Source organism: Lasioglossum baleicum, chromosome 7 (genome assembly GCF_051020765.1).
Source record: "Lasioglossum baleicum chromosome 7, iyLasBale1, whole genome shotgun sequence".
In the NCBI taxonomy this organism is placed as follows: Eukaryota; Metazoa; Arthropoda; class Insecta; order Hymenoptera; family Halictidae; genus Lasioglossum; species Lasioglossum baleicum.
The window spans coordinates 5,946,770-5,973,591 of NC_134935.1; the positions used below are offsets into that span (position 1 = coordinate 5,946,770).

The 26,822-nt window shown below is 40.6% G+C and overlaps 2 protein-coding genes across 2 annotated transcripts in view; one reads left to right on the top strand and one right to left on the bottom strand.

Annotated features, from left to right (window-relative positions):
• LOC143210198 (mediator of RNA polymerase II transcription subunit 20-like) overlaps positions 1-26,822 on the top strand; it is a 153,860-nt gene that overhangs the window by 102,530 nt on the left and 24,508 nt on the right. The window lies entirely within an intron of this gene.
• LOC143210193 (facilitated trehalose transporter Tret1-2 homolog) overlaps positions 1-26,822 on the bottom strand; it is a 129,455-nt gene that overhangs the window by 93,327 nt on the left and 9,306 nt on the right. Inside the window, exon 2 of the mRNA XM_076426833.1 lies at positions 18,060-18,632. Within this exon, the coding sequence (XP_076282948.1) occupies positions 18,060-18,083 (24 nt within the window). The 5' untranslated portion in view covers positions 18,084-18,632. The remainder of the gene's footprint in view (positions 1-18,059; positions 18,633-26,822) is intronic.

A 26,822-nucleotide genomic window follows, 5' to 3' on the forward strand; every position in this document is an offset into this window, starting at 1 on the left:
TACGAGAAATAAAAAATATGGGTTTCCATTTGAAAAAATGAAGTTGCCCTTCTTCTGACCACTAAAGGGCCATTATGGAAAAATGTGCATAGCGTCATTAAATGTGCCCCTTCATATGAAGAATATTTTATATGAAAACGTTTTTTCATATTCCTGCTGGTTTCCGTAATAATTGACTGTCTCAAGATAAATGGACCACCCTGTATGTATTATACATTGTTATACGATTATACAAATAAATCCTTTCTAGACCCCTTAAAAAGGTAGTATGGACCCCTAACAGAAATTACACGACACGAACCGGAAAAAAAATCGAACAAATTCTGCTTTTTATACAAAAAAAATCGCACGCGTACTCTTTTCCCTCATAAAATGAGGACACAAGCAACATAAAATGTTTATATGAAGATCATTGGAATATTTTAAGCGGCACGCTGCGTCGATAAAGAAAAACGCGCGTTACTCGCAAGTCGTAAAAAGTTAACAAACGGCGATACAAGCATATTTCATAGAAACTATTATATAAAATTTCGATCGCAACATATTCACGTGCGCCGTTTAAATGTTGACTAACTGCGTGCGCGACGAATAGTGCAAAGTTCTACGGTCCGGCGATAAATCGTGAAAGTTTGGCGAAATAAATCGTGCCCTGCGCTCGCGTAGGTTCAACTAAGTAAAATCCCAGCGTATAAATGGTAACTCGTTCCGCTGAACTGTTACGAAGTTGCAGTTTAGAAGGTGTAGGTATGCTTCCCAGCCGGTTGCTAAAGTGTTAGCATTATTCCGGCGAGGTGGTCCGCAGTCGTCCACATAAATTCGCCGGCGTTTTCAGCGGGTAGAGTATAAGATTTTTGTTTTGCCGGAAAGTCTGCGGCGAGCCAGTTTAGCGGGAACACTGGCCACCAGCCGTGAAAATAATCGTAAATTCGCTGTTTGCACGGGAGAACTGGACAGAGTCCAGCAAGCGAGGCTGCCCCCTTCTGGCAGCGGTTAATCAGCCGTCATGGTAAACTTAACCCTTACAAGTTTGTGGGACAATCCGTTTATGCATATTACTGTTCTAAATGTGGCGCTGGGTTATAGGACTTCGTATCTCGTCAAATTTAATGCGGTTACGAGGAAGTTCAAGATTCCCGGGAGTCTTGCGCGATAGCCACGGCGTCGGCCGTTTACTTACGTGCATGCGATACATATTTTTAACCCTTTGCACTCGGAGCTATTTTAACTCGAAAATGAAACGCTACTTCCGACCTAGAATATTTCACTGCTCAATGATTTTTGAAATTTTTAATCAATACATTTTTATTGGCGTCTCAGAGTCGTCACTCGTGTGCTAAGGGTTGATACCAAATGACTTATAGTTTCGTGGGGAGCTGACAAAAATCTCTGAACTACAGGGCGAGTCACCTAAGACATACCACCTGAATAAGTTCTACATTTATTGAGATAGGAAGCAATGTTTCGCAGACAAAAGTTGTTTGGTTATGCTGTTACAACATTTATATGTTCACTTTGTTCTGAGCTTTCGAGGCGGACAATTACTAAGTATCAACGTATTTTCTGAACATTTGAGACAATTAGAAATGTACTGTGATTACGACGAGCAATGGAAAAAAGGTGACACCAGATCAGTTACGTCGAGTAGAAATGCATCGTAAAGCTGGAAGAACAGTTCCGAGAGGTAGCTAAATAGCTAGGGATATCTGTAATGGTTTTCTGTCAAGCAATGCAACATATTAAGCATCATGGGACTACAGATAATAGTCTTCGCAAAAATAGAACATATGGACGCTGGAACCGATCGCAAATAATACTGCATCGATTGTGCAATTTCATCGCTTAATGCTCTTTTTACGTTGAACACGGCATAACGATATTTGTAGACTTTTTATATTTTTCGCTGTTTCATATTTCTCTCAGTTAATGTCTGCATAAATGTATTATACAAAAATCCGCAGTCTGTTAAATAAAATCGACAGAATTCAATAAAACTGAAGTTTCTCTGAAATTAACAATTTTTCGACGTACACGACGCACAGTGGTAAATGTTTCGACTTTAGGTGGACAAAATTATTTTTGAATAATTTATATCCTCTTGATACTTGATAATTAGTATTATGATATTTATTTTTTTGTTATAAAGGAATTGAACATAAAAATGATAACAAACGGATATTTTTCTTATGTTTCTATATTTCTGACTTATAGAAGGTAAAGTCTGTGAATATAAGAAAATGTCTTTAATGTGATTACTTTTTTTAAAAATTATAATTACAGTAACTTAATTACATATAATATTCGTATTACAAGCTATAATTAAGCGATCTAATCGGATCGGATTTCTCACTAAGTAGCAGGTTGTAGCAGCTAATTTTTCTTCGACATTGTGAAGTAATTCATATAGATAAAATATACAAAAATATTGCAGCTTGAATATGCTTGGGTCAACGTGTAACCTTACTTTATTAACTCATTCATAAAAAGAACGCTTTTGATTATGGTTCACTTTATTTACTTCCTCCTTTTAGTTTCAAACTAAAACGAGAAAATATAAATTAGTTGAATATGTACTTACTTTCCATTTTTCTCAATGCACAATACAAAAATTCACCGCAGTTTCGGAACATTCAACTAGTCGTTAATGGATAAAAAATGGAAATAATGAGATATAATTGGTAGAATTATTTGGTATGTCTAATAATATATTTTCTCAATTAAATATGTTTTTCAATAATTGAGAAAAATTATTTTTGTCCAGCTAGAATTAATTAGACATTTTACCACTCTGCGACGTACACTTTTTTACATGACAAACTGATCGGCCAGGCGATTCTTCCATCGATTTTGCTCCCTCTGTTTTCCCCACGTCGTAATTTGCCAACTTTCGAATCGAGCCGGAGCGGGAGTCTCGTTCCGACGGAAAGTTTCGGCGCAACTTCATTGCACTGTGCCGTATAAAATTGAGTATTTTGTCGAGGCTCGTAACGACCCTCTTAATCCAGGAGTTAAAGTTTCCGCGACCGAGGAAATTGGAAATTCGACTCGGACGCATCGAACCGATCGGTTCCCACACATACAGATCCGCTCGGAGACCGTTCTTTTCAATACGAATGGACGAAACTGATCCGCGGTGATATTTAAACTTCATTGTGATGTTAATGCTTAGTTATTTTGTTCATAATCTAGTTTAACAAAAAAAAAAACAGACATTGAAAAATAAATTAGATCATGTTCTCGTTCGCTAAAGGTTAAAGGGATGGTACGTCTCGAACGCTATGATCTTGTTATACTTTATACTGAATCACTTTTTCCGTCGTACACAACTAGGTTTCAGGAACAATTTTTGTCTGTATCATGCAAAAACATTTCAAGAAAAGAGTCTCTGCGTACTACGTTTTATATAAAGAATTGTTTGAAAAGATTGTTCACTAGCCGAGAAATATATATAAAATTTGATTGAAGAATCTTTGACGACTCTGACAGATCTTTACGATGTTCTCGAGATTTTATTTCTGTGTGCTTTATGAAACTTTTGTGGCTCTATCTTGACAAACATATAAATAATGTTTTTTTTGAACGAACAGTTTCCTCCACGAAAATCTCCGGGAAGATCGCGACTCGCCTCGTTACAAGCTCGACCCCGGACCCAGCGATCGTGCTTGTATCGAGGCAGCGTTACACGAAACCGATGCGGTTGTATGTCCATCGAAATCTGATCTCGGGCGTCCGTTTTCGGGGATTCTGCGACGAGGGGTTGGATTTAGGGCACGCCTCGGAAATTTAGCTTCTTATGCACGACATCGGCGCGGATACGTGACGCTTTAAACGGGACTCGGTAGGGAAGTTCCCGGCGTTATTCCGCCTTAACAATCTGTCGATAATAGGCCTGGAGTGTCATCGAGCGGGGAAAAAGGAAATCGAGGATTGGCCAGGGTGCCAAGATCCAGCGCAGCTGGGTCAGGACGTCGAGAGGGTTGCTCCCGTTAACGTTTCGATGATGGTATAAAGAGACGAAACGCTTAGGGGCGGGGTCGAGGGGAGTGCGAGGGAGTCAGGGGACACTCGCACCGCGTTTTCTACGTGCCTCGGGTGTGTTCATAATTTCCACGAGTTCGCCCGACGCGGGGAAGAGAATCTTCTGGAGGCAACCAGCGTGCCAAGAACAGTATCTGGCATCAGACGTTCGTTTGCGCGCCTTCTAGCGGCCGGAGTTAATGAATTTCTCGAATTTATTCGAACCAGAACCCGAAATACGCTGGTCGCTTCCGTTCTCGAACAATCCCGTTTAAACTCGTCTGTTTCGTTCAACGAAATTTTTGTGGAATTTTTACTGGAAGCATTATTGAGCTGTAAGTCGACCTGACACATTGAATCTTCGTTCTCGCACAAGAAGAACAATCTTGCGGCGTCAATAGCTCAAGAAGAACAGATAAAAATGTTCTGCATTAAAACAAAAATTGATTTCATCGCTTAATGGCTTTGTTACATTAAAAACAACATTACAATGTTCTTAAATTTTTCTAATCTTTTACTGTTTTATATTCACCGCAACCAATTTCTTCATAAATGCATAAATATCTGCAGTCTATTGATTAATAGAGCTGTATTCTTTGATATTTCACCATTGAATTTTATTTTCAAATCGGACACGGACTTACGCAATCATCTAATATTTCACCGATCCTCGTCTAACGCAGTCTACGAATAATTTGCATTTACAGATTAAAACCAGTCACTCTACATATTACTTAATGTTCGATCCGATTTTTTCAGAAAGAGAGACATTTGTACCTGTCTATAGTTCGTTAGAATTGACGAAGAAAATGTTCGTTTTGCATAACGCTCCTGGGTCTAGTTGTAACGATTACGTTGCCTGCTTTTGATGCAGTCCTGCACCCGGTCTTGCAACTTCATTCGGCGTTCACCGAGCGCAACATAAACGCATTGATGAGTTAGTGTGGCGACGTGTTCGCGCGTAGTACTCGCAAGCGTAGCCGCGATTCTATTCTAAGCGGAATGCGCGCACCGTCCGAAGTTTCTACGGCAGAGCTTCCGCGTTTACCGCGAGAGGAGGCAGCCGCTGATGCAGCGAGACTTTGAGTGCACTCCGTGCACCGAGTGCTACGCATCAAGGCGGAACGGTGCACGAGAGCACGCGACCCTGTCCCTTGGATCAGAGACAGCGAGGACTCAGCGATCAGTATTCACGTGTTCATGATGTCAACTCGACCCGACTCGACGATGTCCGACTTGCAACTGTACGTAGAGAGAAACTTTCAGCTGAAATTAGAGCAAGCTTCACTGGAGACAGATGTGCAAAGAAAAAGAAACGTTATAACTAGATTCCGGATGTTTATGCACGATAAATATTGCAAATATGCAGGAAAATGTGCAGCGAAAATATACAACATTAACAATACATTTTACGATTACTAAGTCGAGTTACAGTAAACGACAAGCATTTTTTCCGAATTGGATGGTGTTAATTAACGACGCTTTTCAAATAACGCATGATATACTCTAATCTAGCTAATATATCTAATCTAACTAATGATGGGATCAAGTTCAATATGTACTGACGAATCCGAGTCAATTTCAATAACCAAGTTTCATTTCATCGGTTTCGATTACTACTTAAAAGCAATAATGTTTCAATGATTATATTTGAAGAGTATTCATTTTATACAAACTGATATCGAACCTCGGAATTAGTACTTACAAGTTTCGAAAAGATACTTATAAGTAATTCGATGTTGAAAAGAATTGAATCTTTCACAAGTAGTACTCGAACCTTGGAAATCAGAACTGCATTTTTGGTTTTACGCACTTTCTTTATTACATTCGTAGCTATTTAAGAATTATATTTCCGATAGATTATGAAATGATAGTTATACATGTTGAATTAAATGACGCATTAGAGGACAACATAATTGATTTTAAAGGTGAATAAAATAATGATTAGAAGAATCCGAGAATTTCCGGTACGATATTCATAAAAATTTCGAATCTGTTCGACCAAGATTCGAATATGTTTGCAAGTATCATTTCCGTTTACCAAAGTACTTGTAAAATGTTCGAAACTGTCTAACTATGAGTCTGACTGTCTGACTATGAGTTCGAATTCAATCAATCAAAGTTCGAACCTGTTTGCGAGGTACTTGATGCCACCCCTAGCTTCGGGTATACAGATGTTATAGTCAGAACGTTGCGAATTTTCATTTTGTTAGAGTATTGTTCTGCTTCCTATTAGAGATAGATTCCAACAACAGAAACTTCAGAAAAACTTGTACAAAGAGGACAGAAAGAACCATCGTCTAATTGACGCAAAAGTAGGTACCTTTAGAGAAAAACTCTTGGTAGCAAGGAAAAGAAAAAGTTGGAACGAACAGAGAGGACAGGAAACTATCCCATCTCGGCAGACAACAAAGAGAAGAGGTATTCCAATCAGAAGTTGGCGAAAAGTTGTAGAAAAGAAACAATGATCGCGAGGTAACGATGTAAAGCGAGAACTGGGATGCCGAGAAATGAGAGAACGGGAAAGAATCTAAATATTAGGTGTGTCAATAAGTAATCCACCGTGAATCTTCGTGAAACGAATGTTCTTGTTTGCGGAAACGGAACGCCCATCTCATTAATACTGACAATGAAGTATTTTAACAGCTTGTATCACTTTTACCCAGCACAATGTTGAACAAACATTTGTTATTTAAAAGCTTGAAATATACGTAGCACATTGTAGAATTCTTCATTAAATATATATACACAGCCAAACGGGTTGCAATATGGGCTAAAAGAGCTGAACCAATAATATTTTCACATAATAGGTCAATACATTTTTATAGAAGATGTCGCGCTGCATCAACTGATGTATAAAAAAATATATATATAATTGCATTTAAAAAATTGAAGGTGACCTTGAAATCTCCAAAAATGCTTCAGCAGGAAAAAAGTTATTAATAGCATATCACAGATCTCAATGTTTGAATAACGTTTGTTCATGAAGTTTTTCAATATCTCCAAAAATATCATAGATATTCTAATTTTTACTGGGCCACCCTGTATAGTGTCCGGATATTAATGTAAACTTGAAACCAGACAATGTTTTGTTTAAAATTGATAATATAATAACTAGACCGCGGATTTTATGCATTTATGATAAAAATGGGCACGTACAAATAAAATTAAAAATATTTAAGGACTTCAATGTATTACTTTCAGCTTCATAGGACAATTAAAAGAAAAATAGAATTTTCATTTTTTATTTTGCATAAAGATCCGCAGTCTAATAATAACTGTTGAGAATTGTATAAGGGTAGCACGTGATATACAACTAAATATTTTAAACGAGAGCGTGGCAAAATAAAAATTGCATAATGTCCGAACATTAAAGCGATTCACCGTATGTAAAGTGTTTTATTATTTTGTCCGGCACTGTGCAGCTAATATGTGAAAGAGGGTGAAACTCCATCAAAGGGGTGGTAAAATCAAGAGAAGGAAGGAGAGTGGGGGAGAATGAGAGACAAAGGCACACGATAACGCAGCGTACGTAGTGTGGGGGTGGGTTCTCGGTCCCCTCCCCTCTTTCTCTCTCTCTCGTGCCTCCCTCGCATTCTGGCCCGCACCCTCCCCCCATAATGTGTGTCGGTGGGTCGATCGGTATCTGGGTCGCGGGTTTTGGCAGTGCGAGCCCAACTCCCTCCCTCCCTCGCGATCATCCCTCCACTTGAGGACGCGGCGCTGTGCTATATCCGCTGCGGATTTACGCAGAGAGAGTTTCATTTCGCTTCTTTTCTCCTGTGCCGCGCGCGCGGCCATCGATTAATCTCGGTAAACAATCGAGACTCGCCGGGGAATCGTCGGCAGTCCAGATTATCGGATCCACCCCCCAACTGGCACGGTTTTATTTTCACTCTTCCTTCCTTTCGTTTTTTAACAGGGGCGCGGAAAACTCCACCCATCTCCTCCGATTTTCCACTTTACGCCTACTTAACATTATTTACCAAGATCGCGGCGACACAGTGTGTCGTCCAATGCAAAAAACGTCAGAAAATCAAAATGTTCATCACTAGACAGCGGATTTTATGCATGTACCACAAAAATAAGTAGGTGTAATTTAAAACAGTGATTAAATTAGAAATATTTAAATATAATATTATATAATTATGAAATAGAAACAATAAATTTCTATTTCACTTCAGGTTGTTGCAAATCAGGTAGAACATTTTTATTTTGCATAAAGACCCGCTGTCTGTACATGACAAAACGTGGTGTCTAAAACTGGCTTCAAGTTTAACTGAATAAATCAATTTAATCGAGGCTGAAACTTGACTGTCAAATTCCGTGCATTTTTTCAAACATGAGTCCCTATTAAGGTGTTTGGCTTTTTAATTTGATTTCTATAGGGTGTATTGAGTATTGTAAGACCTTCGTTCGTTTTTGTCATAAATGCATAAAATCTGCAGAAAGAAGAAGGTATCGGATTTGATCATTATGGATATTGTGAAGCGCCCTGTACAATTCCGTTAACTGCTCGGTACGTCTCAAAGGAGCAGCCGTTGATCCCCATAACGGCATTGCTTCGTAAACACGTGCCAGAGTTCGAGAAGAGCGGCTTCTTAACAAGATTAATGATGCACTATGCGAATACCGGGTGTTAAACGTTGCCGCGCGTAAACTCTTTTTACCTGGTTTACCGGCGTTGATTAATTAATTTATCCTGATGAGGCTCTCGACAACGTCGCGCACCTGATCGAATCGGAATTATTCATCGGCCACAAAGCCCAGCCTTCATTATTCTCGTACACATCGGCCTCGCTGAAAGAAGCACACACGCATGCACACGGACAGCAGACAGACAGACACGTACACAGAAATCGTACTTTCTCCGTCGCGCAATAAATTACCCTTTCAACGAGTGGAATACGAACGTCGAGCATTTCAATGCCGCGAATAAATTTTCCGGCGAGAATTATCGACAGAAATGATTGCTTTCAACCTGCACTAGAAAACTGCGAAGTTTCCAAGCCGGGGATGAAGAAACCGGAAGTCCCATCGCGAGAGATTGTTACTCGGATCTCGGGTGGGGTTCTCACCGTCAGGGCCGTATCATTTGTTCATAAAGTCCAGGCACTTTTATTGTTCACTAAGAAATTCATTTCTCGGGCCAATCTTATTTTTTTCTTGCAAGATCTTGAACTTTTCAAGTGGAACCGAAATTTTTCTCGATTGATCTCCCTCTTCGTAGGTCCCACAACCTTTTTATCGACACCTAAAATATTAGTTCAACTATCTTTTAGCGGGTCCTCGGAATTTCTTCGACGCCCAGCAACTTTTTTTCCACAAGATCTTCAACTTTTCAGTGGAACCGAAATTTTTCTAGATTGATCTTTTCGTGGGTCCCACAACCTTTTTATCGACACCTAAAATTAGTTCATCCATTCATTAGTTCTGCTATTTTTTAGCGGGTCCTCGGAATTTCTTTGACCTCCCAGCAATTTTTTTGTTCGTATCGAAAATCAGCGAGATCGCAAAGTGAAGCCTCGAATCTCGGTCGAATCATGTTCTCTGTGACCGAGTTCTACGAATCATCTACGTGGTCACGTTGCAAGATTGATAATGCAGCCTATCGGAGGATGGCTTCACTCTATTAGGACCTAACCGTTCAACCATGATGCCTTTCGAGGTTAACGTATGCATGATGATGACGATCTAGCGCACGATTGCTTTTCAAATGTGAGTCGAGTCTTGTAACCGTAGAGGGAATTCAAATCGATCATTTTGGAGTCTTCGCTTCGAGATGTGACCATTCACTCATTCTTACAGCTTATTCTCCCACTATACAGGGTATTTCACCTAACATGACTTGATTTTAACGATAAACTTGATTTTATGATACGGAAAAAATTTTACCGAGGTCACTTTTTCCGACATTTCTAGGTCATCGGAGTTTTTTAAGATGGCACCACATATTTTCGTTAGAACAATCTTATAGCTCATAACAAAAAAAAAACAAATTCAACGATGTGCTATACGTTGACAGCCTCGATTTCTGCAAATCGTTATTAAAATGTTAGGAAAACATCAGTTTACCATTCGATAACAAAAATAATTATTACTCCCCTTGAATAGCTGTTTCTAAAAATCGAACCCTTATCAGAGAGAAAGGTTGTCGGATGTTGACGGACATCAAAGCTGTTTGCAGTCGGGTCTGAAACGCTGGAAACGATTCAGGGGCGGCGGCGTCTTAGCGCTCGTCGCGAAAGAATCAGCGACGGAGCTGAAAAATCTCGTTAAAGGGAATATCCCTGACGCTGGGGCTGAACGATCTCGCCGCCCTCTTTCCTCCCTCCACGAAGGTTTTACTGCGAAAAGCTGGAAGGTTCGCTTCGCGCGTTTCTTTCGAGATCGCAATAAAACGGGCCGGCGAAGATCGTAAATTACTCGCTCGCACATTTTATCGCTGGCCGGCTAAGCTGCGCAAAAATAAGGAAAAGGACTTCTCCTCGATCGAAGTGACTAGACAGTGGATTTGATGCATTTATTTATACACACATTGGGAGAATTTAAAAATATTCTTGTATTACTTTCAACCTATTAAACGTGTTAAGAAAGAAAGTAAATATCTATTTCACTCCAGTTTGATGTAATTCTTTGTTGTAATCCAGTTCGTTTATAGTCCTGCGTTTAATTTGAATAGAATCGCGGGAAATACAGTTACCCCCTCTCCTCGAGTACCCGCCCACCCCTGCTTATACGTCGAAAAGATGTCCACGATGACCAAAGAGACTGCACGATGAGAAACTTGACCGTATTTCCGTGGAAGTCCGCGGTGGAAGAGAGAAATCTCGTTGAGGATGTATTTTCCCCGTTGGCGCTTGAACGATTGCAACCGTCGGCGTCGCGTCGTCTCGTTCGTCTTCCGGGGAAACCTCCTCGAAAGTTTGCTCGCTTTCGGGAATTCTCCACTCTATCAAAGTCGAAAAAGTTCGCAATAAGTCGGGAACCCTCCGCGGCCATTGTAAATTACTCGCCGACTCATTTTGATGGACGGCCACGTGGCGCGAGTTTCATTGATGGGAACGAAATTCATTCATTGGTAATCCACGGTCTCTTCCGAGAACTGTAAGGCTTTATGCATTTATGAAGAAATTGATATTGGGTGAAGTATAAATCGTCAAAAAAGTCGTCAGGGGACGAAATAAATTTTTATTTAATTCCTGCTACCCATAATGATCCGCAGTTTGTTTATTAAATACTTCGGTGTTGGCAGGAGTATTCCAAATACGTAACACTTCCTCGAGCAAAGCAATGATTGATCGGAGATCCGAGGTGCTACTCGGAAGACAAGGATTAATCAGACACCAGTGTTCGACGTCAATCTGTCGTCGGATTGGCAGACCGTCAGGCATCGTGTTTCACATCCGCTGACAATGGGGAGCATAACTCAGGAGATGCGAGTCGATTAGCGGAGGGTAAAACGAGCAGAACGGTGTAAAAGTGCATCCGGCTGCATCGGTCGCAAGAAAAATCCGGCGATACGTCGAACAGACAGGAGAACAGTCTGCGTGGGCGTCGCGAGGTGCTCTCTCTCCGTGAATAGAGGTGGTGATTCAGTGCGGTCGACGCGACGCCGACGCACAGTGTTCCAAAACGCCGAAAAGCTGGTCGCAGAACCATTTTTCGAAGTAAAGAATTCTGTTCAAGTGAAGTATAAGCTTCCAAAATGAATTTTGACATTGCTAAGTTATATCATTAGTTCAGTTCTCCTCATTCATTCGTTTTCATTCATTCCTTCATTTTATTTCTTCATGTTGTGTTAAATCTGTACGCTATACAGAATAATTTTGTGATGGAAAATTGTTCCTTTATGACTAGACAATGAAATTGTTGTACCAGGAATACTTTCGTGATTATGGACAGCAGGTATACAGAGTTTAAAATACATATACGGCTTCATATATAAAAATCATGTCTTAAATAAAATGTCTTAAATTAAATAAATCTTAAATAAAAGAAAAGGAACATCGAAAAACATGCTCGTTTTTAAATTCGTGATCGGCGACTCCGAAAACCGTAGTACACGGTATTTCTAGAAAGGTTTTTAGTGCTCTTCTAGTGTTTTTAATGCTTGGCCAGGTTTCCGGCGTTTTGGAACAGTGTGCGACGGTTCCCCGAGGACCAAGAGCAAAAGGATAACGCGATCGGCGGCGGTGGCGGACGCGTGAACCCGTGATTGCACGCATCTGCGATTCGCGTGGCTGTGTTGCACGTGCCGGGGGGCTATGAATAAACGCGGCCGTTGCATCCACCGGTATATGTAGAAAAGCACGCGTATACCCCCGATCATAAGTACCGAGACACCTGCTGGGCTTGTCCAAATAAAATCATAATATTTGATCCAATGCGCGGCGAGAACTAACATTTACAATCGGGTACGAAAAATAACAGCTATTTCAGTTTTCGAAAAATTATGCGATTAAATTTACGAATAGACAGCGGATATTATGCATTTAAAAACATTAGATACATTTTAGCATATACTATTATATTATTTTCAAACTATTAAACATATAAAGGAAGAAAATGAATTTCTACTTCACTCCACTTTGTTGCAATTCGGGTATAAAATTTTTATTTTGTCTAATTTGCGAGTTATTAAGATTTTTCAAAATTTCTATATAATCGAATTTGATGCCCGGAATAGGCCTCTGTTTTTATCGAAGAAAATTTGATGAATGATAGTGGTTCGAAGCAAGCATCGTCTTCGAAAGGAAACTCTGAGATCCCCTTTAACGTCTCGAACCAGACTGCTAGGCGGGCCATAACGGAAAGAGACGTCCATATATCAATAATTTATTCCCTACGAAACGGTAGTGATTTTTCCAACGCGTCAGCAATACTTTTACCGCCACACTAGACACATATTTCATATTACGCCACATTCCCCCGTCGTTTCACCATCGATCGATTCCGAATTTCCATGCTGGAAGGATTAAATCGTTCGCGGGCCGTCATCCCATTCCCTTCACACAAGATAAACCTGAAAATGTCTTACTATGCTGCTTTGATAAAAATACATTGCCGGAAAAATTCTGTTTCACGGGAAATATTCAATTCTTGACGACATTGACGAGCAGCGCTGGTTACAAACCAACATTGCTTTCAGCGTCGTATTTTGATACATTTACTTGATGCTACTACAAGATTCACGGATTTGGAAAATCTTAAAATGGATAGTTCCTTCATTCGAAGTAATCTTTTCCGTAGCAAAAATGTTCACCTTTGTGAAGTTATGAACGAAGAATGCGGACCAATCAGGTTCCGTTCGCTATAGCAGAGCTCTGATTGGTACGTGTTTTTAATCCCAATACAAGATCAAATAAAACTCGGATCGTGTTGCGTGGACAGATTCTCGAGACACTGTACACGAGAACGTCGACTTTTTGTTTACCCGTGGATTTCTCGGACGGTCGAAACAAGAATGTATGACAAAACGATGCAAACGAGGAAGCAGTGTAGCCGGAAACCGTGACGCGTTCTGCTTTAACTCCTTCGTGGCAGGATCCGATCTTCCGACAAGATGTGTGTGGGAAGCTGGAATCCTTGGGGCTCATAATTTATTGCCCCTTACGCGATACCGTGTGTCCCGAAGCATCACCGACACTCCGGCTACTGTGCTTGAAACACTAATGCAGGGACATTAATGTTCCGGAAAACGTATCGCAGAACTTACAAGGAATTTTACTAAAGCAGAGCCATTAATATGCGCTACGCCAATTCATGCAGTCATTTTCTAGCAGGTATCTGCTCTACGAATAGAAATCAAATCATTCTGTGGCTAGTAATAAACCTGGTCGTATTCCCGAGTCATTATCAAACGAATCGTTAATCTTTCTAGAACTATAATTATACTATTTCTCGACGTTCATATAACAACTTCAGTTAACTCAGTGCTTCGAAAAATAAAGCGATAAACGCTGAGCCGCTTTTATGATGCTCAAGAAGAGTCCACGAATTAGAATAAGTTATCGATTCTCACATTAGAATAATTCCACCTATTTCCTCGAAATATGCTATTGCGCGACGTGGCACAGTGGTGCCGATCGCGAATCTAGCTGGACAAAATTATTCTAGCATTATTTTAAGACTTAAAGCCGTAGTTAAGTACGTCATTGAATTCGTCTTGACATCAGCTACAACAATATGTAATAAAAAATACTTAGTGACATTTAAAGAATTAACACGATCATATCTTTTTATTAAAAAAGAAAGTTTTGTGAAATTTTTTTATTGGGATGTATAGATGACTGAGTATCGGTTAACTTTTGTAGAAAACATTTTCTTGTCAGATTTTCTGAAACGTTCAAAACATCGTGGTGACGATTGGGCATTTGCACCGAAAAGCTTCCGAACCGAACCTTTTCATTGATTTAGCTGGCCAAAATTATTTATAATGTTTAACGATCTCGCAACATTTTCAAATCACATATAATATCATTTTGTATTTCTTTAAGTATTATATATGTAGTTTCTGCTGCAAATATTAGTTCTTCGCTGCTAATATCCTTCACAAATGTATCGAGCTTTCTTTTCTTGCTCTTGTGAGAACATTCATCAAATTGTTTCATTGGACGTCCTCTACCAGCAGATTTTGCATCTACTGTTTGTATACTTTTCTTTGGAAACTTCACTTTACCGTCCAACCACTGTTCATTTTTGTTTAGTAGTTACATTACTGTAACTTTTCTGCCACTTGTTCTTTAAATTTACGCAAAAACTATCACACACTTTTTTCATACACTCCTTTGCATCAGCACTACTGTCTTTTAAATGAAAATAGTGCACTACATAATTATATACACAAGCACTTCTTTTAGCAACGTTCACCTCACTGCGCCAAACATAAAATAGTTTCGCGCAAGAAATTTTAGCAGGCGCCACTAGAATGTAAAAAACAAAGAAGGTTGATACAGGCCGGCGATAGTTTTTTGTACGATGGTTCTACCATATTTAATCTACGATTTCAGAGTGAAAGTATGACAAAGGATTGCAAAGCTTTTTTTGTAACTCTACCTAAAGGTAAAGCAACTTGCTAATACAAAAAATATAATACTTTACAAATAATGATGCAGAACTGAATTATTTACGTAGATATTATCGGTTTTTCTGTGAAATATATAAGTACATACCTTTCTTAGAATTATCCATATCCAACAAAATAAAATAGGCACGTACAAAATCGAAGGCAAGATTCGTTCGGTAACGCTTGAAACACGACTGGCGCGTGCAATGGTTTGACACCCGCAAAAGCTCATTTTCTACCAGCTTTAGAAGCATTTTATAACACCTCTTCGAGTAAACGACCATTGACCCTTACCAATCGTTTCATTAGAAGGAAGTCCGAACGTGTTTCGCGTTCTCCTGCAAAAATGTGATTTTTTATTTTTGTCCAGATAGATTCGCAATCGGCACCACTGTGCGTGGCACTCAAAGTGTCCCCAAGAAGAAAGTGAGAGATGAAGGATACATGGCACATTTGTTTCGAGCACAGGTCGATATCCGGCGGCGACAACAACCCCCGTGGTCATTCGTGTACGCTTATCTGTTAGCTTCTGTCCACCGATCCGTCCATCGACCGCGCGTCCGTAGCCTCGAATTTGTTCCATGAAACGCCACAGTTACGTCGCCAGCGGTGACCATAATCCCGTGAGCATTATTCGCGGAACACGACCAGAACCCTAAGCATTTATTGCTCGGACCATCCCGAACGGATTTGCTTCGAACGAACGGTATTCCGAGAGATAAGATTTCCTTATCCGGTGGACCTGTCCACTGTCCAGTTCTGTGGGCTACGGTAGGACATCGACCGTGTCCAGACGATCATTATCAACGTCGATAAAATCGCTAAGGGGTGGTTCCGCGTTTTCACGAGCAATCAGGAATTTTTTCGAAATATTATTCAATAAACAACACTAGCTTTCCGGCATCTTTCATCCGATCTGATAAGACAAAATCTCTAGGTATCGATCCTTATCCAAATTCCTGTTCAAACTCTGTTGTTCCGCCTTTATAACGACCAGAGTCGACAGATTAAGATTTTGTGAACCCCCACTCTACCTCCTGTACGTGTCACGTGACTAATCCGGTACTGGCAGAGAGGGGGCAAGGTTTCCCCTCAATTCGTTCTCCCTCCCCTCATCTGGCGACTCTGATAACGACACACAATCGTTTTTGTAGTAAAATCTTACAAATCAGTTTTTATATCTGCTTCTTAACAATGTAAAGAATGTTTATTTCTCATTAGAAACCACAATCGAGAAGTTTATGCTCCATTGCAAGGTCCGCAGTCTAATTATATTAGTAAACTATGGTTATTTTTCAGTACAAATGAGAAGGTTCGGAAAGAAAAGAACACAGTTTACTCTGTAAGAATACCCACGAACGAGAGATCAAGAAAAATGATGAATTATATTGAAACATTGGTGTAAGAAAAGAAACGCCTACTTCTTCTCCAAATATTTTAGTACTAATAAACCATGTGCAAACGAACCAAGGATAATAACCAATTTTCGTGGAACTTTCAGCACGAGGAGAGTCCCGTGTAAACATTTCAAAGTTCGGCGTTACGCTGCGGCTAAGCGAAACGTTGAATTTCAGAGCGGTTTATTTCTGAATTTTCTTAATTTCCACGTCGACCGAAAAATATCATTGTATTCGAACAGAATACGAGGCCCGGACGTTTGTCTTTCGGTCGCCGGGATGGTTTCAACCCAGTAACCGACTTTCCCGTCGTCCGAGGCGTTCTCGTTCGCGGGCGGAACTCCTTCGGGGCTCTTTAAGACCGAAAAGTTCCTGCCTGGAGGGAAAAAGGGGGGAATAACAGCGGTCCTATCAGTCCGCGGCTCACTGGGAACATCTTAAGCATAGCTACCCTCTGAAAAGAAATATTATCGGAAGCGGAATAACGTTTATCGGGCCACGGTTCCGTAATTCTCGCGGCGAGAGATCGGACTCCAACAATTTCGCACGCGGAGACCGGCTGCTTCTACGTTTTCCATCCGCCATTTCCGGAAATGGACAATGCGGCATTTCTGCTTCGCTTAATTTCAGTTTCTATTTTTCTTGTCTCACTGACGAGAATTCAACATGTTCGCGGCCAGAGTTGTATTGCAACAGCATTTATCATTTTCTATTAATAATGTATCTAATTGTTTAGCTTGTAGACAACATCAATTTCATATTGCGTTTTCTTGTGCAGTTTTTTTAAATAATATTTATAAAAGTCGGAAATAGAGGTGCAAGTTACGTGCAACATATGATGCTCGAACCGTGTCATCGGCAGCAATAGCGCGAAATATTTGCGAATGTGTACGTGTACTCAACCGATTTGACTAAAAATTTCTATTTCCTCAATTTTTCATCTTTTAACTGAAATTTCAATTTCTGATGAATGGAGCACGCGTAGTACACAAGCCATTACAGCAACATTATTTATTGCTCTTTCCGAGTAAAAAATATTTTCTTCGTTACAGTCATTCGTGCACGCTGACTGATAATTGCACTCATAATTTATTATCGACTGGAAACATAACTCGTACATTCCGTATAAATTAAAGTGAGTTGCGAAGAAGGCTAAAACTTTCGCGTACACCTTGTACAATCTTCAAGAATATATTCAAAATATATGTACACCATTTCCTATCGACTGGAAACATATAACTCGTACATTCCGTATAAATTAAAGTGCGTTGCGAAGAAGGCTAAAACTTTCGCGTACACCTTGTACAATTTTCAAGAATATATTCAAGAATATATTCCTTGTACAATAGCAGCCTGTAAAGCAATCATTAACAAACGCAATAATTCTAAATGAATGAAATGGACACAATGCGAGGGTGAGTTATATATATTTCCCCTAATTGAAAAAGAAAAATGAAGGATGATCGTATCGGGGATGAAGGAAACGTTTATTATCCGGTTTTATCTGACTCAAGAGAAAGATCAAAATTTAATCTTCTCCGGAGCCTCTAAATCCTTCAAAAGGGTAGCATGATACTCACGTAGTATCTGTGATTCAGTGACATCTCTCCTCTTCTCTGGATCCGACCGTAGCGGCGGCGTCCTTTTTACAATTGGAAACTGTGCGCAGGGGTTCCGGAGCGTCTCCCGGCTCAGACGCGCTTCAACATTTTTTCCCAATGCTGTTCTCGAACCTGTCGTTCCTCGTGACCCATCACAATCTACTTTACATCCCTTCGAGAAGGGGCCGACGATTCTCGTCTCTCACAGAAAGGCGAGAAAACGCCGACTAAAAAATATTTACGTATATATTCTACGTTCCTCTTCTTCAACTTCTTTCGCTACTTGTTTTTCCTTCTTGTCATTCCCTCTTAGTTTCTTCTCTTTATGCTGTCAGCTTTAAATTCCTCTGTCACCGGCAACTAATCGATCCCGTCAGTCTTACGTGATTATTGTCGAGCTTGCAGTTATGATCCCTGCTCTCCTCATTTTATTGTCGATTTTCCTTTTTCTAGTTGTGTCGCGCAAGCACGCGCATCTAGGTCATTGCCGGTCCTCCTCCGTCATCGCGGTTCTACTCTCAGATTTTCTTCACAGGCTCGAGTAGGATCCTCCTGTGAAAAGCGGAGAGGGTTCACCAAGTTGACAAAGGTTCGAATGCGATCGACTGACCGATCCTGTGGAATCGCGGACCGACTCGAGCTACTCTGTTTTCCCCTATTGATCGCGATTCCACTTGGCTTGATTGGAATTTTAAACGAGTTTCTATATACCCTCCAGACAGCTAGCTGAATACTTAATCCGTCCAGCTATCGAATAAAATTCATTTGCCCGGAAACTAAGCAACCCGGGATTCGTCGCGAAGAGTCGCACTTTGTAGAGAATTTTGTCGCGCCGAAACTCCATCGCTTCTAGCGCCTAGAGAGAACGTAGAAAAACTGCAATTTTCACCATTTTTAAATGTTTGTTGCTTATTGCAACGTTGACCGAATTTTTATGAAGTTTTCAGAATACGTGTAATCGACACAGATCTACAAAATGTATCTTTGAAATTTTCGATATAGGCCACCATGAGAAACTTGTGACCAACAACTTCTAGTATTTTCTCTGTAATTCTAATTGTTCGGTAGTTCCAACTGTTTTAAGTAGTTCTGATTGCTGAAAAAAAATCTTTCTTTCTAACTTCTCAAGACATACATATACAAGTTGTATAATCTGATATCAAAAAAGTTCTCGGCCTTTCAAAAGTGTCTCTTCCTTTCAAAAATTAACCGTGATTCTCTGTATATAAAATAGTATCTACTTTAATTAAATAAGGAGCAGTAGATTAAGCTAATGGAGAAATTGCCTTAAGAGAAAAGTAAAATTGTACAACTTTTTCATCCGTGCCTATAACAAAAATTTCAAGCATGCATTTTGTAGATCCGCGTCAATTATCTACACCGTAAAAATTCACCAAAGCCATTACCATAAGAAATAAAATTTCGCATGCACCTCGACAGACTGCTAACAGTTTACCACGTAATTCGAAGTAAACGGAAACTCTACGGATGTTGAAACCTATGAATATTCTGCGGAGATCCTGCGACATCTCTCGAAAGAAGGCTGACCTTGTCCAAGCAGAAGAAAAGATGCAGTTAATACGAAACGACCGGTTCGCGGAAAGTTCAAGAAAACCGTAGGATCAGTTTTTTCCAGCGGAGGTCGCGCGGGGTTCTCGGAGTACTTTCGAAAGAAACTCCTAGCGTAGAAATAGTCGTGATGGCGTAACACTTTCGCAGTTAGGATCGCCGATCCTTTCATATGCAAAACTTGGCGTCGCTCTTTAACGAGTGGTATTGGTTCTGTCAGGATGCAATCGTCCGCGCTCAATAACCGATTACACGTTCGCCAGCGGGCCGCTTTCGTAATTAAATATTCGCGAGAGGCACACGGCGAAAGCGGACAGTTCGACACCGACTTTAATATTTTACGCGACTTGCTTTGAAATACGTGCCGGATCCGCCTTTCAGAGAACTTGTTCGGCGCGAGCGTATTCATAATTTCAAAAATACAAACGAATATGCATTCCGTGTCAGGTTCCCGGACGAGGAACGCTGCTCATTAACGTCGCTACAATCGGATAGTCGTGGACAGAGCGGAATGCGGATCGAGGTTTCTGCAAAGCAGCTCGCAGTGTGCCGAATGGCCATTTTAGGTGGAAAGAAGTCAGGCCAGGAAATGGATGTAACATTCGTATATTCTTCTTTGGGAATGTTTACAGTGGGTGTACAAAGTATTCGTACACCTTTTAAAAACTAATAACTCTTTTATAATTGTAACAAACGAGCTGATTTTTTACAATCAATTAGAAGCATTAGTATACGAACTGATATGCATAAAAGATTTTCCAAAAATTACAATTTACAAGGTTGCATGCAAAAATAAAAAAAGGCATTTTTTAAAACCTTTTTATTTGGGCCCTTAATGCAAAATATATGTTCTCTAGATGTATGTTCTTTATACGCATATTGAAAATTTCATCAAAATCGATTGACGCGGGTAAAAACAACAGGCATCGGAAGATGTACGATTCTGTGGATTTCAAGCAGAAACTGATCAAAAGTCGTGTAAAACTATGATTTTCACCATTTTTAACCGCTTGTAGCTCGTGTGCATGTTAATCGATTTCAATGGAACTTTCAGCATGTGTATAACTAACATAGATCTACAAAACATATATTTTAAATTTTCATTAAGGACTCAAATTAAAAATTTTTTAAAAACTGCCTTTTCTATTTTTGCATTTAACCTTGTAAATTATGATTTTTTAACAATCTTTTTTGCATATCATTTCGTAAACCAATGCTTCTAATTGATTATAAAAAATCAGGTCGTTTGGTACAATTATGAAAAGGTTATTAGTTTTTAAAAAGTGTACGAATACTTTGTACACCCACTGTAAGCATAGAAATTAGAGAAGACATGTGTATTGACATACACGTACTTCAGTGCGTGTCATTTTAATTATACTTAAGAGGTCTTTGTGCTATCTGGGAAAAACGAAATTTCTTTCTGAACGACTAATAGGAAAATCGAATTCGACCATTTTCAGGATCATCGACATGTTCAAGATTTCCATCAACGATAGGAAGACTAAGACTAAGACTATAACGTTACTTCATCTTCCTTATAATAGATGCTCGAGAGTCCCATCGTTCATGAAACAGATTTGCAAAGGCTGTAGATGCATCCGAATTTATGGAACGACCTAATAAAGTGTCTGAATATTAACGGTCTCAGGAACGACTGTATCACGATTTCTAGAACATCTTCATCATCTGAATTTTCTAGATAAACGAGTCACTCCGACGACGAAAGAAAAAGGCTGTCCCGCATGCAAAACATTTATTAGCACTTCATTAGAGCCAGAAGTCCCCGGTTTTATCAACAGGGAAAGACATCCACGGAATAACCGGACCGTTCCGTGCCGTTGGATCAGCGACTCGCGGACTCGTTCGAACCGGAAACCGCGTTCGTGAAGCGCGCGACTCGTCGCACGCGCTTATCACCCTTGCGAAGAGTAACAGCCGTCCGCCGACAGGCCGAGCGCGAATAAATAGCTTGCACGCGAAACGTCACTTTTATGGCCCGGAGCTTTTAGTCCCGCCTGTAAAAACGTCGCGGTCCATTAGCAACAGCAACGATACGGGCGTCACGCCACGCAAAAATTCCCGCAGACTGCTCGACAACGTTTTTCTTCGGCGAGCCACGACAACGCGACGCTTGTGCCCGGCGCAGTGGGTCGCTCGATCGCCACAAATCGCCAAAACACGGCCAAAACTCTAAGACCACCCTGGACTTCGTTCTAATGTATACAAATTCTAAAAACAAAATGACCGGCTGCACTAAAAATTCCATTTACCGTCTACCCTCGCATAGTGTTACTGCCTCGGATGTACGGAGGCTCAGAAAGCGTAGAGGTACAACGTTCTTTGACGTTTGCCGAACATAGAGAAGGCCAGCGCGAAAACGACAAGAGGGACTGAGGGTTGAAGCAGTCGGTAAAAATGGAAAGTTTTTTAGTTTTCATTCATTTTCTACGGAACTTTTACCAACGTATGTGTGAGATTTTTCTAATGAAAACGAGTCTAACTACGGCATTATTTGGACCACATTTACTTATTTAAAGTGTAGTCATAAGTCACTATGATATGTGTAAGTAAAGGGGAATCAAATTTGGGAAAACCAGGGAAATTTCTCAAATTGGAGTGCAAAACGGTGTATTTGACTTGCAAAGGGTGTACTTGTAGCGACACTAATAAATAATTCATTTTAAATATTTTGAATGCACTTGAATTTCGAGTGCAAAACCGTATTAGTCCTAATTCCGCGGAGTGTATGACAGTGAAGCGGTCCGCGCGAGTGTCATCCGTCATGGCGGAAGAGTGCAAATGGAGGCGGACCGGTCCGGTCGCCTATTTTCGCACGCGATGCGATTATGTCACGGGGCGAAGGTCACGCGGTGTTCTTTCTCTCTCCCTCTCTTCTCCTCTCTCTCTCTCTCTCTCTCTCTCTCTCTCTCTCTCTCTCTCTCTCTCTCTCTCTCTGTACGTATCTGGAAAACGCGGGCGGGAAACGTTCATAGCGATGGCCCCGGGACAATCTGAGGGGAAACTCGACGGAAAGTTGAGGCGAAAGCAAAAGGGGACCGGCTGGATGGAGATAGCGGGTAGCACACACGCCGCTGCTCCTATTGTTCTTCGTTCCTGAGAGGCCGAGGTGCTGCCAATATCGGAACGTTCCGGCACAATATCGGGTCACGAAGTCCGGCCCTGTTTCTGGCAGTCGGGTGATAACTCAGCCGACGCACTCGCCGCGCCGCCATCAATTCGATCGAATTCGCCGTAATTACCGGCCGGATTAAATGCCCCACCGTAACGCCGCCGCACGGTGGGCCAAACGGCAATTCCGCCGACGAATAATGCAAAAATTGAATGTCCTTAGAATCAGAAACTTGTAGTTTCACCTGCGTCCCAGGTGGTCGGTGACTAGCCCTACCATAAAATAATGAAGAGACATATGGGTTTTTCCGTATGCAACGCGAACTTGATGCGAAAGCGGAAAATTTTTTCGTCTACGTCAGTATCTTTTCCAAGTCTAGCGACGAATAATGCAAAAATTTCTTTAGAATCGGAAATGTAATCTTAAATGTCCTTAGAATCGGAAAATTGTAGTTTCATCTGCGTCCCAGGTGATCGGTGACTAGCCCCTACCATAAAATAATGAAGACATATGGGTTTTTCCGTATGCAACGCGAACTTGATGCGAAAGCGGAAAGTTTTTTCAAAGCAAAGAGAGAACAGTGGTAAAATGTTTTTTACTGAAAAATTTTTAAGCAGTTGCGGATCGAACAATTATTAGTGATACTTATATTCCCATCAGAGATCAGTGAAATTTGCATAATGAAAGATTGATCGGCACCGAGGATAACACGGTCGTCTCCGTAACTGCAATTGCATCGATCAGCCATCAATTACACGAGGCACGTGACCCTGTCAGAGGCAACGCGTGTTTTCCGCGTCGTCGACGTGGAAATCCTGCCAAGTTCCCGCTGTTAATTCCTAAAAAATCATTGAAAAATCGAGCGACATCGATTTGCTCGTTCGATTGCGAATTCGAACAACTGTGACCCATTGTTAGCCAAACACGGGTCTAACTGGAACGACAAAAGGGAAAAATTGTTGACTATTCATAGAAAAGAATCAGTAATTCGAAAAAAAGTAATAATGACGCGCAGAATAATAATAAAATAAGAAGTGTTTGCAAGCCATTGATCCAGTACTAATATTACCAGTACCATTATTCAGAATATTGTTTACATTATTAAATATATTGGTATCTAATCAATTACTAAACATACCCATAAAATTTAAAAAGTCATAGAGATTGGAAATATTCTAGGTCGAACAAATGTTTAATTTTACTGCGAAGGGTTAAGGATGATTTCGTCTACAGATTGTACGCGCAAGTTGAGTGGAAAGAACTTATTTCTCCACCTAATATAAACAAGAAGAAAGAATTGCAGCGTCTCGTTAGCAAGACGAGCCGCGGGTCGCTCCGGGCAGAGAGTGTTTCCTTCCGATGGGTAATTAGGAAAGGAAAAGAGGCGCGGGAATGGGTGAGATAGGGGTAAAAAGGGGCGAACATAATTTGTCTCGGCTCGTTTGTGGGATTTGTGGCCCGTCCTGGACCGACCGCAGCTCGGCGGGACGCAAATAAAAAGACGCGCGCGGTCCCCCTGCGTGTCTTTATGCGTGCTGGCAGCCTCCGCAAAGTGTCGCTGTCACTCGTACAGGAATAAGTTATGAAACGCGTCGCGACCGGGGGGAGAAAAAGTTTTGATCCCTCTTTCCCGCGACAAGAACCTTAAGCCGCACCCACGCTCGTTCGTTCGCTCGGCCACGCTGGTTCAAGATCAACCGGGAGAGACCCACCGCGAGATCGACGGGCTAAGAGGACACGGGAACACCTCCGTCAAGAATTGATCAACATCCGACCCGCGTCGAATTTGCATCCCGGAGACCTGCTTGATTGTAAACTCGTATCAACGGAAACGGACAACGAGATCATCCGCATTTAATGCGATCGCTGTCGCGTCTCATCCGTGCCGTTTCAAATAGTTGTCTTTCGTTTTTCAACAAATTCTGTTCTAAGAAATCAAAATAGAATTTTGATAATAATAACTAGACTGCGAATCTTTATGCAAAATAAAAAATGTCTACGTCGATTCCAAGACACAGAGGTTACATAAAAATTTCTTTCTTGTTTTAATTATTTGATTGAACTGTAACTAATACGTTGATGTTTTTAAATTTTTTAAATACATGTCCACTGCTTTAAATTGTACGTACCAATTTTTGTTATAAATGCATAAAATCCGCAGTCTAATAATGACGTATACAGGGTGTGTCCGTTAAGTTATGTCACCATTTTTTAGGCATTTCCAGTAGTGCAATTAAAAAATGTTTTCGACAAAAGTTTCTCAGTACTTGGTGAGCTACATGTTCGCATATTCTTAAATCTGAAAAAATTCTTTTTACGTAAAAAAAAGTAAAGGTCACCTTGACTTTAATAATGGCGCCATATGTTTTGGACATCATAGGATTGTTTCTGACGTCGAGACGAATTTAACAGTGTACTATACTATGACCTTGAAATTACCTCAAACTTGAAAATTTTGTGCAAACGTAATTTTAATGAAAAATCATTTCTTGCGATATAAATCAAGTTACATCAGATGTTCGAACTGCGATCCACCTTCTATGATAGCATTAACTTGAACAATGTATCGTACGATTTTCTTCTTGATATCTACATTCGCCGAATTTTTATAAATGTTTAAGGCTGATTATTTTCAGAGAAAAGTATATCTTTACCTTTCACAGTCTCTATTCTCTCATTTTCCAAAGTTCAAAAATAAGAATTTGCATAGCGAGCAGTCTGGTTACAAGATATAGCAAGTTTTTAAATAGAACTCTAAACCGCAAAGGGTAGAAAGTATAGCCGACTAGAGAGGATCTGCAGTTGTGTAAAAATGATCCAGGTCTAATTTAGTATAATTTGTGTAGACCGAGCTCAGGGTCCTGCTGTGTCGAACAATAGTGTGCATTATCATGCTGCCACGTACTGCTTCGTCCTACATACCACCAAACTATCCCACTCCCGTAACATCGAGCTATCATATTACTGTTCTGTCGTACTGCCATACTATGCACTCTCCTCTCGAAGTTAAAGCTAATTGCTACGGCAGTGAAGCGCCAGAACGAGTCTCCGAAATAGCGTCTGTAAACTGCAACCTAGATAAACCAGCTCGGAGAAAGCCCGAAGGAACTTTTTAGCGTAATTTCGCCGTAGGCTTGCCAAATAGCGGTGGCCCATTAAAACACGTAGCACAGAGCTATCAACAGTGGTTATTAACAGAACCCATGTAAAAATAACAAAGTCGATCCTCTCCGAATAAAGAAGAAACACCGAGATCAAAAAAAGAAAGAAAGGAGAACGAGTAATCGTAATAATGGATCGAGAATTTCTGAATCAACTGATAGGGGAAAATCGATCGAAGTTAATTATGAGGCGCGGATGTTTGCGGGAACCCGTGGAGCTGTGTCTTTGACTCTTTGGCCCGGTTGGAATTCCACGAACAACGAGAAATTTGTAATTAAAGGCTATTCACGCGAAAAGCGAACGCTTCGACATTCAGGAAACGGGCTTAATGAACCTATAACACGGCGGTTTATTCGCCGATGCAAGGCGCGGCGTTCGTACGCGTGAAAAATCTGCTGGGCGCGTCAGAAATTGCTTCCTGATCGATGCTAATGCTTGTCAGTTTTATGCAATTCCTAAACAACGAAAACTGCAACCGTTTTCCGCCCGAGTATCGACTTCCGTGTCGCTCGCTCATGGAATCTGCTGTTTCCGCCTCCGGCAACCATTTTGTTTTCAATTCGCCTTGGAATCCGGTGTACGATCGTCCTGCTCATACTACCTTCGCTGGACTTCCACGCCAACCCACAGTGCTCCAAACGACGGATTTAGGAGTGCATAAGTCTAAACGCTACTAATAATCGATAATTCTGTATTACATGTGTTCTATACACATTAAGTAAGTACAAAGTAGGCTAAAATTGAGTTCCGTAAGTTTATTGCTTAAAATAACGCAGAGGAAGCAACGTATTTCCATTTAGAATGCCAGTTTCAATTTGCAATTATAGGAAAGAGAAACTTGTATACAATACTTATTTTTACAAAAGTATAATTTCCAG